The sequence below is a fragment of the Geospiza fortis genome, unplaced genomic scaffold (genome assembly GCF_000277835.1).
Source record: "Geospiza fortis unplaced genomic scaffold, GeoFor_1.0 scaffold88, whole genome shotgun sequence".
Classification (NCBI taxonomy): Eukaryota; Metazoa; Chordata; class Aves; order Passeriformes; family Thraupidae; genus Geospiza; species Geospiza fortis.
In genome coordinates this window covers 315427-328960 of record NW_005054434.1, presented here as the reverse complement: position 1 = coordinate 328960, position 13534 = coordinate 315427, and the positions used below count along the sequence as shown (strand labels likewise).

The 13534-nt window shown below is 41.7% G+C and overlaps 1 protein-coding gene across 1 annotated transcript in view; it reads left to right on the top strand.

Moving 5' to 3' along the window:
* The window catches only part of XDH (xanthine dehydrogenase), a 49199-nt gene that overhangs the window by 20470 nt on the left and 15195 nt on the right, over window positions 1-13534 (top strand). Inside the window, exons 12-22 of the mRNA XM_005427011.2 lie at window positions 328-479; window positions 1295-1388; window positions 2177-2286; window positions 4965-5149; window positions 5918-6086; window positions 6541-6630; window positions 7315-7484; window positions 9967-10090; window positions 10479-10598; window positions 12151-12247; window positions 13235-13359. Of these exons, the coding sequence (XP_005427068.1) occupies window positions 328-479; window positions 1295-1388; window positions 2177-2286; window positions 4965-5149; window positions 5918-6086; window positions 6541-6630; window positions 7315-7484; window positions 9967-10090; window positions 10479-10598; window positions 12151-12247; window positions 13235-13359 (1436 nt within the window). The remainder of the gene's footprint in view (window positions 1-327; window positions 480-1294; window positions 1389-2176; window positions 2287-4964; window positions 5150-5917; window positions 6087-6540; window positions 6631-7314; window positions 7485-9966; window positions 10091-10478; window positions 10599-12150; window positions 12248-13234; window positions 13360-13534) is intronic.

Below are 13534 nucleotides of genomic sequence, written 5' to 3'. Positions count from 1 at the left end.
CTTAAAGTGTGGAAACTGGAAAGGACTTGGAGTTCACTTCTGAAAGGACAGACTAATACCTAAAGGAGGCCAATATTGTTAATAATACACTGATGCAAAAGGGTGGTGTGTTACTGTCACGTGGGAGACAGCACCACTGTGAGCTGTGGTTTAAAGGTGAATTTTATTCTGAGGATGTGATGTTTACATGCAGTGCATTCTAAATAGCCTGGTGTAACTGAAGGTCTAAGTGAACTCAGTGGCATCTGAGCTTTGCAGACACATAACTGTCCTTGTGTACCTCAAAATTTTGGAAAACAACATTTCTTTTCCTTTGTTTGTTTACAGGGGTCACCATAGGCGCTGCCTGTACCCTGAAGTCAGTAGAGGAGGTGATGAGGAAGGCAGTGGCAGACCTTCCTCCATACAAAACAGAGATTTTCCAGGCTGTCCTGGAGCAGCTGCGCTGGTTTGCAGGGCCTCAGATCAGGAATGTTGCTGTAAGTGACTCAGGAGCACCAGGGGCTGGAGTTGAAAGCTCAGTCTGAGGAGCTGCCCTGCCTCAAGCAGTGTTGGTGTGCCCTGTGCCTCTCACAGGAAAACATTTGCAAACCTTGGGAAAGAAACCAGCACACAAAAATCAACCCCAGGAAGTGCTGGGGTCTCAGCTGGTGTCTGTGCTGCACTGATGTTACACACTGAAACATGGCAGTTCTCCAAGTCTTCCATTGCTGTTATCACCAAGTGGGGGGGAACTTAGTGAGATTTGACTAATTGAACAAAAAAAAGGTATTTAGAGTGCTGGACAAGCTTCAAAGAAGCATGTGTGTATCTATTTCTGTGACAACTGGGGCAGTCATAGAGTTAATGTATCAGAGCTGGCAAATTTTCCTCTAGTTTTAAAGGGGAAGATGTGCTCAAACTCCATGTGATCTAAGAAAAAAGTACCAAGCAAGCAGCTAAACCAACCTACCAAACAAGAACTTTTGTTCCACGAGACACTGTGCCATGCATTTGTTTTGTAGCCAAAACCCTTGGGTCCTGACTGTTACTAAAAATACTCTTTTTAGTTTCATGGATCCTCCCTTAAAAGCAGGTACAGTGTTTGAATTTTTGGCACGGTTGTGCATGTGAGGCTTTAGCATAAGGTAGTCTTGATGCATTACCAAAACACTGTTCTAAATCTGTTTCAGGAAAATGTTAATATTGTCTGAGACAGCATCTGATTTCGTGGGGCTTAGGTTTTCCCAATTAATTAGAGGCCAAAAATTGCTTCGAATTTTAATAATTATCTGATGCATTATTTTCACTCTAGGCTATTGGTGGGAACATAATGACAGCAAGCCCAATTTCTGACTTAAATCCTGTGTTAATGGCGAGTGGAAGCAAACTGACTTTGGTATCAAAAGGTAAGTTAGTTACATTTCCCTGTAACTGAGGGGACTGGGAGAGTCAGCAGCCCTCTGCCATGGGTTGATAGGTCAGGCCAGAACTTGAAAGTGGAAATTAATATTATTGGTCTGAGTCCTCTGTGTTTTCAAGCTTTTTGAGGCTAAAGTCCTAAAGCTAGAGGTAAGGTTGGCTTCCTAAAGAATGTTGAACTTCTTTGCCAGATGGAATCTCTGGTACTGTGTATATACTTACAGACACATCCTTGTGAAGAGCTGGTTGAAGATGTGTACTAATGAAAAATAATAGCCATTAAATAGTTTGTCACTATCATACTTTAATCCTGGTTTATTCAGATAAAGACTGAAACTTGGTTTTTGTGGTTTTTTTTTCTAAGAAGAAAGCCAAGTGTTTCAGTTTTTATTTGTTCTTAGGAATTTTTTTTAAATTGTATCCTTGAAGTAAATGGACTGTCCAGTCAGTGGACTGGGTTTGTGTGCAGGCTGTGGAAAGGAGGAATAGGGGGATTTAATTAGTATTGGAAACTGGCTCACCTGGAGGCTAAGCTTTAATTAGATAAAGGAGATCTGTTTTTATCAGTTCATGTACAAAGAAAATTTAATATGTAGGCAGAAGCTGTTATAGATTCCATAAATACCAAAATAAATCTGAGAGACTTTCCTGATTTGGAAAGAGAGTGGAAAAATGAAATCAGATATCAAGAGTGATTTGTGTGGTTTGAAGGCTTTTCCACACATACTATTGCCATTTTTCATTTATTCACCACTGATGTCCCTTTGCTCTACAGAGGGCAAAAGGACTGTCACCATGGATGAGAAGTTTTTCACTGGCTACAGAAAGACAATAGTTAAGCCTGAAGAAATACTTCTCTCTGTTGAAATACCCTACAGCAAAAAGGTAAGTTTGTAAGAAAAAACTTCACCGTCTGTGGAGCTAAAATGCTGTTATTTAAGTGTTGTTTTCAAAGTTAGGCACCTTTTCCCACTCTCAAGTGCTTATGTAGTCCCAAGTGGACCAGGAAGCAAGAGAATTATTTGGAGAAAATTCAGCAGCACACTTTTCTTCACAAGCAAGGGGAGCAGGGCTCTATGATAAAGTATGGTAAGCTCAAGAATTTTTTTAGTGCAAGGAAGAGAAATTTCACTGTATTATCTGAAGCTTTTTGAGTGCATTTGGTAATGATGAAAAGTGTCAAAATGATGTTCCCAGAGGTAGAAGTTCTGCTTGAAAAGCAGAACAGAAAAGGTTTTAGCAATTTCTGATGCAGAGTGAAGTTAATGTGCCAAAGATTCCTGCTTAATTTCTGTGAGCTTATGTGGGAAATGAAATGGGGAAGAGTCAGTATGGATAAAAGGGAAGTTCAGTTTCTTCATTCTTGCAAGATATAAACCACAAGGACTGGCTATTAGGGCATTTTGGAAGCCCATGTGGCTATGTGGGCTTCCAATGAGGCTGTAGCAGCACAAACCACAACTGATTCAGTATCTAAGAAGTAAAACTCTGCTTTTTCCTTTAGGGCTGAGAACATCAGACTGTAATTTTGTGCTTGTGAGGGTGTTTACCTTCTTAGGGCCTGTGGCTCCTAGTCATAAGATGCAAGGATTTGCAGTATGGTGATGCGTTTTCTTTATAAATGGAAAACACTGATTTACTTGAAGTGCCATTGTATTATGGGAGAGAACTAATGAATCCCCTGTCTATCCTCTCAATTCTTTCTATTTAACTACTAAAGGAACAAAATTATTTTATTTATGGTGGTTTTTCCATCTATTTCTGGGCAATCCTTCTTTGGTCTTGTGATAAAAGCATCACTTTTTGCCAAAATGAGAAACATGGTTGAGGTTGCCAATGGAAAGCACCGTATTCCTCCATCCATATGGCAGTCTCATGGCAATTTCACAGAACAAACAAATGTTTACAAGCAGGGGCAGTGGCTTCAGCCCTATGTAGCAGGCAAAGTTTTCTGCAACTGTAGTTTCCTCATGAATGAAAGCAGGGCTGTTTCAGCACACAGCTAGATAGTTTGGGGTTGGTTTGGTTTTTTTGGGTTTTTTTTGTTGTTGTTGTTTATTTGTTTGTTTGTTTGAAACTGATGTTATGCCTTGCATTATGTAATTAATCACACCAAGGGTAAGACTGGCCAAACAATAGAAAGAATTAACATGCTCTGTTGTTTGCCAAGAGACCCAGGCAGACATGTGATGTGATGCTTCACTTACCTACCCTCCAAGTGAGGAAAGGTCATGAGTGCCTTTCCTCCCACAGGACTCTGAATGAAGAAAATGAAGGTGTCCTGTGAGGAGAGAAGGCAATATTGCCCTCTTGTTGCAATCCTGCTATTGGAAATCTCTTGATTATGCAGTAAGAGAGGAGGCTGCTTTTTCTCCTCTTTGAAAGCTAATTGTTTTGACAAGCAGAGTGGCAGAATGTCCTCACTGGAAGGATGCTATTGATGCTCCTCTGCTATTATCTGCTGGCTGCTGAGTAATTATTTGGATTCAGGAAATGAAGCACACCCTTCAGTTATATCTCCAGTAACAAGTGCTTGATGCACAAAAGGGGCCTCTTGTGAAACTGTTGTCATTGTCAAGAGGAGAGAAATTGTTCTGTCTGATAATGAAAGAATTGCTGTCCACTTCAGATTAGAGGTAATTAATGAAGCAGACTGCTGTGCTGTGTGGAGTCACTTGGAGAGAAGAAATTTGTCAGAAAACTCTGCAGAAGGGCAGTGCAAAGACATCAGATCCGATTCCTCTCTTAGCCTGCAGGGTGCCTGAGCAGCAATTTGTCTTCACCTGCAGTACAGGCAGGTGCTGAGAGGACTGACCATGCTGTGGCTCCAGGGTGCCACCATTGCATGGTGCATCCTGGTAAAGTGTTAATCTCATATTTACAGCCACTCTTTATAAGGGAGCTGCTGAGTTTTGTGCACTGCAGTTACTGGTGCATTCACAAGAATTTCCTCGCTCTGTGGAGACCAGGGTAGTAACTGAGAATTCTATTTCCTGTAGCAGATTAAATTTTCTTTTATTAATTATTCTGGTCTACTGAATAGACTGAATTATTAATACTGAATTATTCTGGTCTACTCTAGAACTGAGAGACATTTGTGATTACTGATTTCAGCTCTTGCAGATTTCAAAGACTTCTGAAGAGAAGGGGTTTAGGATATGGGTTTTACTGATTAGACTTCCAGCTTAACAGCCTGGGAGGGAGAAAAATTTGTTGAGAAACTGTAGTTTTGTTTATGTGAAAACAATCTGTCTTGGTTCTTCCTCTTGAAATATAGAAAAATGTGACAGGCACAAGCAGATCTCTGTCAAAGCTTGTTTCCCCCACAGTCCTAGGCTTGGTAACAACCACTGAACTGATACATTAGAATTAATCACTGAATTATGTGAAAATAAACAGTGCTGCCTGAACAAACATGTCCTGCTTGGCCCTGCACAATGAATCAACCTGATACTGTTGCCTGGAATAGCTCATGCACTTAGAGATAGGTAAACAGCTTGTCCACGTTTACATTCCAAAGCATGCCAAGGTAGAGGATAAAGAAATATATTCCTGTTTTTCAGGGTGAATACTTCTCAGCTTTCAAGCAGGCTTCCCGTCGTGAGGATGACATTGCTATTGTGACCTGTGGGTTGAGAGTCCTGTTCCAAGATGGCACAAGCAGAGTGCAGGAGATAAAACTAAGCTATGGAGGAATGGCTCCTACCACTGTCCTGGCACTAAAAACTTGCAAGGAACTCGCTGGCAGGTAGGAATTTTTCCTGTAAAAAAATATTGTCTCATGGAACAGTGCAGATTTTTACAGGAGCAGTTGAAATATCTAAAACATCCTAAATTGCTTTCTAAAAGTACATCAAAAGAGAAAGGAGAAGAAGTATAATAATGCTTCTGCAGCAGTGTGTTTTGTGTAATGCCTTGTTTCCTCCAGTATGCTTTACCCTCAAAGATCCATGCCATTCTCTCATTCAGAGAGGCATTTTCTTTCCAAATTCGCTCATCAGTTGAGGTGGACAGCAGCTAGATGTGTTCATGACCTACAAAACTGGGTTCGTTTCAAACTGGATGGAAAAAAATCAGGGTTTTTATCATGCAATAGCTTTGCCATATCTTTAGGGAAGGTAACATGAGCCCACGGTGACAGCCAAGCTCAGATGTGTGCTATGAACAGATAGAGCTGATGGCTGTTGCTTGACAGCTCATGGGAACAGTATGAAGCTGTGTCAGGGCATGTTTAGACTGGATATCAGGGGAAAACTTTCTTCACCTAGAGGGTGGCTGGGCACTGGAGCAGGCTCCCCAGGGCAGTGGTCACAGCACCAAGCCTGACAGAGTTGAAGAAGCATTTGGACAACAGTCTCAGGCACACGGTGTGACCCTTGGGCTGTTCTGTCTAAGGCCAGGAGCTGGACTCAATGATCCTGATGGGCCCCTTCCAGTTCAATATATTCAGAAGAGTTAGTCTGCCCTGGTGAATTTATCTGAGCAAGGTGTCTGTGTCCCCTCTGTTCCCTTGCAGAGACTGGAATGAGAAGCTGCTGCAGGACGCCTGTCGCCTGCTGTCGGCTGAGATGGATCTGTCTCCTTCAGCTCCTGGGGGCATGGTGGATTTCCGACGCACCCTCACCCTCAGCTTCTTCTTCAAGTTCTACCTGACAGTCCTTCAGAAACTGAGCAAGAGTGGCACTGTGAGTGCTCCTTGGGAAGGCAGATTTGGGGAAGGAGAACCTCTTTGTACTGCCTTGGTGGGGACGGCATGGGGAGAGTTCAGATTTGAGCAGAGTTCCACCTAGTAACAAAATCCATGCTGCAATAGCTGCCAGAGCTGCCCTACTGCTTGCATAACAGTGACTTGTATATCTTCCCACTTGCTTCCTGGTGGCACCCTCCCCTTGAGGTGGAAGGGTGTAGCTCTGTGGTTCACAGGATGATTCCTGGGCTTCTCCCATTTGCTGCATGACAAGTGGTCTTGTGGCTCTGTGGTTGTTCTTGGCACAGAGCCTGAGCCTCATTCACCTTTAACTCAGTAGATTATGGATTACCTTAGGTGGGAGATGGAGAATGGAAAATATCCTGAGCTACTAGGGAGTGTGAGAAAGGAGTTGGAAGGGAAGGTGATTTTCTTTAATATGTCTCTGGCAGAAAACTGTGTGTGAGCCTGTCCCTTCAAACTACATCAGTGCTACAGAGCTGTTTCACAAAGATCCCATTGCAAATGCCCAGCTCTTCCAAGTAAGTAGCAGCTTTCCCAAGTAGCAGCGTCAGCATGACATAAATGGAGGCATTTCTGTAGCTCAAACTGTGCTGCTTATCTTCTTGTCTCCCTAAGTATGGTCATCACATAAACTTTGATAATGCCATGCATGTAGCTTGTATTTGGGTCTCAATCCTTTCCTCATTTTTGGATACTATTCTTTCCTATTATTGCTCAAGAGAGCCCAAGCTTTCTCTGTTGCTGAGGGCTCTATAAAAATTGCTTTTCTTCCTGTACCCAGCTCTATATCCAAACTGAAATTCCCATTCTGTTTTCCCCAGTTATAGCCTACCTTTCTTGGCATCTCTCAAGCTTCACACTTATGTATCTTCTTTCTTATTTCTCTGTTAGTGACCCATTCTCTTCAGCTTTGAGAGCAGAATCCAGTTTCAGAACTTGAGCTGTCTTACGCAATATGTGAAATCAAACCCTTCCCTTCCACAGCAATTTCAAAACCCAAACTACTTTCACTTCATTCCCTACAGCTCCCCTCTGTGTAGCCACACCTTGTGGCACCTTGTTTACCTTCCTTTCACACAGGACTGAGCCCCCATCCCATTTCCCATTCACTAGAATGTCCCACAGCACTCTTTGCTCTCCCATCAATGCTTCCATCCCCTTCCACCCAAGCCAGCAGTAGTCAGCCATGTGTTTTACTCCAGGAAGTGCCCAAGGGGCAGGCAGTGGAAGACATGGTGGGCAGGCCTCTGGTGCATGTTTCAGCAGCCAAACAAGCCAGTGGAGAGGCTGTGTACTGCGATGACATCCCTCACCTCGAGAACGAGCTGTACCTGACGCTGGTGACCAGCACCAAGGCCCACGCGAAGATCCTGTAAGTGCTACTGCTCCCTTCCAAGTGTTGGAAGCATCCTGTTCCTGGTGGCTTGGAAAACATCAATCTGTCAGGGTGTGGGTGAGGGAAAGGTTTTGCTTAGGTGGGAACTCCAGTTCTTTGCGCATTGTTACGTGGAGGCGAGCTCTGTGTGTGTGTGACAGCTGCCTTGCAAGCTGTCAGTGGGAATGTGAGGGAACCAGCACCAAACTTTGGGCTTTGCTGAAGCACAAAAGCCCTCAGCCTAGGCCAAACTTTTTGCATTTCCCATCTCTTATACTCAGGCATGCAGGATTAAAAAGGAGCAAGGTAGGAGAGCACCATAGAGGTTGGGATGTCATTTTAGTCACTAAACTGGAAGATTCTCCTTCTATCTGCTTGAAAAATTAGGTTGTGAGATGCAATTCTACCAGCTCTCCTGCTGGTGGGTCAGCTGTGGGCACTGGGTTTTGCCTTGCATGGTGCTAGCCTGCACTGGCTCTGATCAAGCCCTCTGCACAAAAGTCATTTGTGAATTGGCTTCAGCTGTGAGGTGTAGCCCTGTTTGTGCTTGGCTATAGCAAAGTGGACAGGTCAGTGTTTGCAAGTGCAGCTGTCTCAGAAAACATCTTGCCCATCCAGGCCATAACTGGTACCTAATTCATAACAATAGTAAATAACCAACTCCTAAAGGCCAGTCCTGGCAGGTAATGCCATCCACATTCTCATATGGATTTTAATGCTGTCATATTGCAGGACTGGCTACCCCCACAAACCCTAATTTTGTTTATGTGGTGGTGGGTTCTGCAGGCTCTCATCTGCCCTCATCTGCTTTGATGTGGGGCACTCTGTGTTCCACTGGCTCGTGTCATCCTCAACAGCCTTTCCATGTGCTGTTCATTCCTTAGGCAACACTTCCTGCCTAGTTAGGCTTCCTGTGCAGAGCTTTCCCACTGTGGCATGGGCAGCATGGTGGGCAGGGATGCACAGATGTAGTAATTGGCTCCCAGGTTATGAAAGAAACTGCTCTGCTCATCACAGTTAATTTTTAGGTGTTGCCATGTGCAATGCAGACACTTAAGTGGTGTTACTGCCACCAGGGCAGATGAGGAGATGGAGAAGGCATCCCATCCATGCTTGTGACCACAACATGCAGTGTTTTCTACAAGTTGCTGTACACATTCTCTTGCATTTATGTTGTGTACACGTATTTCAGGCTGGGAGCCTGTAGCATTCTGCAGAGGAAGTAGGAGAATATTTAATCAGGGGACAAAAGTATCAGCCTATGGTTTTGGCAGTCAAAATATTGACTCTGAAAACTTCCGCTTCATCCTAGTCAGAGTTTGAGCACCAAGTGTAAATCGGACTCCAGCTGCCTCTGCATTTCTAACTAAGGGAGTGTTAGGGGGTTGTTTGTGAGCTACTGCTGCAGATACACAGGAAAGAGAACTTCCCAAAGAAAAATAGCATTTTGAGTTCCTGCTGTCTAAGGGTTCATGTGGGAAAGTTCATTCATACATTTAAGGTCTTTTTTAAAAACTCTGTGGCTCACTGGGATGTATTAACAACTGCTTTCAAGCACAGTTTATATCAAAGTTTTAGGAATCTAAACAAGTTGCTGAAAAAATTGCAGCAATTTACAGAAGGCAATAAATCATTCAGTGAGCAAAATCGAAGCCACAGCACTTCTTAACTGTTTCTCTATAAAACCAATGTACAGAATATTGCAGAAGGATCCTGAAAGTATTTTGTAATATATTTTACAAAGTTCTCCATATGAAAATTAAATTCCATTACTCTTTTAAAGTTATTTTGTCACTAAGTTTTAAATTTATATATGATTGAAGCAGACAAGCATTTTGGTTAGATACTTCTTTTTCTGATTACCAAAGAAAGCCTTTCATGAAGGTTTTTGTCTTTTTGAGCATCACTTCTTTGGCATCCTCTTAAAAACCCTGAAGCTTCCTTATGATTGATCCTCAACAATTTCTCCCTGACCCACCCATGGCAGATGATGCATGTCAGCACTAAAATTTCATGTTTATCCATGATTCTTGCCATGGTAAGAATCATGGTAACAAGTGGGGACACAGCATTGCTAACACCAAATTTTCAGCACTAAAATTTCATGTTTATCCATATTCTTGCCTTCATGGCAAGAGTCATGGCAACTACTAGAGGCACAGCATCACTAACACCAACTTGGTATCAAAGAATCTTTAGTACATGTGGCAACTGGATCAAGTTCAGATATGTCTTGGGGAAAAGATGTATGACATAGTCCCAAGAAGCAGGGTGCTGATCAGTCTCACCGTCAGGATTAACATTTTCATATAGATCCCAAATTATTTTAGTCTCATATGTTATGCTGTCACAGTCTTACATGCTATTCATATGGCATAGCCAAACTCGGGGAAATCAGGCCTGAATTTGTATTGGAATCTCATAATTGCTTACACAAAGAAAAAATGAGAAATAACACTATCTCTCCTTCTTTCCTTAGCTCTATAGATGCATCTGAAGCTCAGAGTGTTCCTGGGTTTGTGTGTTTTGTCTCTGCCAAGGATGTTCCTGGCAGTAATGTCACTGGCATCGCTAATGATGAGACTGTCTTTGCTAAGGATGTGGTATGTAGCTAAAAACAGCCTTTTCAATCATGCTGCTCAAGATGTAACATTTCTCATACTGTCCAGTCAAGTCCTCTACCTTATACAGAGATAATTCTAACTGCACTGGGGTCAATAGAAATCTTAGTGCCAAATTCAATAAGGCCCAAGTCCCTTTGCCCTGTGCCCCTCTCCTCTGTTATCTCCACAATTCTTCTCTAAGCTGCAGCCTCCTGAGACAGGCTCACTCACTCCAAATTTGCTTGTGATTATTTTCCCTGGGTGCTGATTTTTAATAGACTGGTCTGAACAAACTGCATGAAAGGAATAGATAAAGAGAATTATCATGAGTCTCTTTTCACTGCAAACACACACCCCAAGTGATGGTGGGTCCCAATCTCGCCTGTAGGTCACCTGTGTGGGTCATATCATCGGTGCAGTCCTGGCAGACACACAGGAACATTCCAGGAGAGCAGCTAAAGCTGTGAAGATTAAGTATGAAGAACTTGAACCTATTGTCACAATTCAGGTAAGATGGCTCAGTTCTGTATCTGCAGCTGGCTTGGGACTTCCTGCTGTCCAGTTCTGTTCTCACACACGTTGTTACTGAGCCCCACGTTTTGTTTGTGTTTGTGGGTGCAACAGGACACTGATAGAAGGAATAATTTGTGTATTTAAATATAAAGAAGGTACATCTTTGGTGTCCTGCTGATTTAGAGTACATTAACTTTTTCTGTGCTATTTAAAGCTGAAACAAATAAATCAAGCTCGGGGAGATAATATTGTGCTCAACAGAAAATTGTTTAAATAAACAAGGTTACTGTGAGTTACATTCTTACCCACAGAAGCTTGCTTTTAATATTCTCTGGTCTGACCCTGCTGGCTTCATTGATATCCATTCCCTCTTCATTCTCTCATTTACAACAAGCAATAATAAGGTGTGAAAATGTCTTTTCTAGCTCTGTCACTGCACTGCTTCTCTGAGATTTCTGCAGACCACTTGTCTAGTTTCTAAGCTGCTGAAATTAATTTTCAGGAGTTCACTCCCTGCTGTGAACTGTATGGCCACAGTCTTTAAGTGGCTTTTCTCAAAGCTGAAGAAATGAATATCAACAATGCATGATCATTTCATGCTTTTCTAACTGGAAAATTTGTTGACAAGATCTCCTTATGAGACAGTAAAAGCAAATAATAATACCTACACAGCATTCATTTCTAGAAATGAGAAAGAAAAATGCATAAAGCCATTTTTAATGCATAAATTAGAAACAAAGGATTCTAATGAAATGGTTTTAATAGTCAGTATTTCATACCATGTATTTTGCAAGCAATTTTACATGAAATTGTATTCATGTAAATAGAGTCTGTGCACTGTCTCGTGCAGACATTGGTACTGTCTTCTGAGGACAGATTTTGAGTTGTTTGGGTGATTTGTGGATTAACAAACAATGTGTGAGACCTTTGCCTTTTCTGAGGCTTCAAGTTGTTCATTCACCCAGGGAACATGAGAGTGGAGCCAAAAAACGTGCTGGTGGTTTTTTTGCTATTGGTTGCTTGATATTTGGTGGGGATTGTTTTCATTATGGAAAGTTTCCATTTTGGCAAAAGGAAAATGCCTTTGTTAAACTTCCCTTATATACTTCCCTGAATATTAACTCAGAAGTGAGCTACTTCTGCACTTCTTATCTTAGAGGTTTCATTTTCTCTTTCTCTTTTTATTTCTCTTTTTTTTAAAATTATTTTTTCCTTTTCTCCCACCCTACGGGCTACAGACAAGAGTTAATATAAGTTGTAAGTTATAGCTCTGGTGGTTACAGGCCTTGAGGTTCTGGGTCCACAATGTCAAACAAGTCACAAGGAGTACCCTAAGATTGTCCAGTTATGGTGGTGTTGATTGTGAAATTGCTTTGTTGCCAAAAGTTATTTTCTATTGCTTTTAGTCAAGTCTCTTGGCTACTACCATAGAAAGTGTCTGATAAGTCCTTGTGCTTTTTATCTTGGATGTTTCTTCTTCAGTTAGAGGAAGGTTTGATTTCATTTCCACTTAGACAAAAATGTCATTGTGTCTTTCTGTTTCCTAGGAAGCGATTGAGAAAAAATCTTTCTTTAAGGATATAAAGAGGATTAATAAGGGAGATGTGAAGAAAGGATTTGAAGAATCTGATCACATTTTGGAGGGTGAGAATAAGCATTAATAATTCTTTTAAAATAGTATAGTTTGTGACAAAAGAAGTCAAGCTCTCAGCCTCCTTTTTTTCTCATATGATACTAGAGTAAGGCTTGCAGGACTAAATTAATTTCATATAAAGTTTCAGACTGATACACAAACTTTATTGTTTCAAACAGACCTGGATGCTGCTGGCTGTGCCCCCAGAAAACGCTCTTTTTTTCAATGAAAGCACACATTTTTCTTGAGCAAATATTCTACACACTGTTTCTTTTTCTTTTCTGAAATTTTTCCCTGTCCAGACATAATCTGATCCAAATCTTATAGACAGCCAATTTCCTTTAATCTCGTGTATGGCTGTATCTTAGGCAAAGGGGCCACAATGAACAGATCAGGGCCGTGGCTGAGAAAGGAGCTTGTTTCTGACATTTAATTGTGTGTAGCATGATTGGAAATTGTACCCTCAGCACTGCCAGGTAAGATGCCCTGGGAAAGAGCCTAACTGATTCCCAGTTAGATAATCCTGAGGCATTTTGGGTTTCTATTTTTGTTCTCCTGTTTCAAAGTCTGTAACCTTGTATTTTATCTACTCAGCTAGACTACACTTGATTTATTTTTATTCTTGTCTCAGTGGTGTTATTGAGGCAGTCTTGAAAGGCACCAAATACTGCATCTCCAGAGATGCTGGATCAATGGCATGGTGTGCAGAATTTTATTTTTGAAATGCCAGCCACTTGTGTTTTAAAATTAAGATTTATAGAAAGTGGAAAGAAAGCCTGTATGGAATTTTTATTGTGTTTTGTTGTTTGGTTTTTGTTGGTTTTTTTTAAACATTAAACCAGAAGTGTCAGAGCTGGTGATATCCAGTGCTGGGCAAAGCAAAGGGTTGTCACTTAACACATGTACAGGAGGCAGTGGATTGAAGACAACATGTGATGGGTGACCTCTTATAACACCAGGGATGCCCTTTCTGTGGGGCATTTATTTCAATTTTCTAGGAGAGATGTACCTTGGTGGTCAGGAGCATTTCTACCTGGAAACTCACTGTACTTTGGCTGTGCCAAAGGGAGAAGATGGTGAGATGGAACTCTTTGTGTCAACCCAAAACCCAATGAAGACACAGGTACTTCTCATTAACCTGGTGCCAAAAAGCCATTTGTTTCTCAGTTTCAGACTAGATGAATGGTTGTTTTATAGTTGCTTTTACTTTATTCTTCAATTAAAAAACACATAGGCTTAGAGTTGGGTATGGGATCTAAAGCCTTTATCCATCCTGCTGGAATCCTGAATCTCCTACC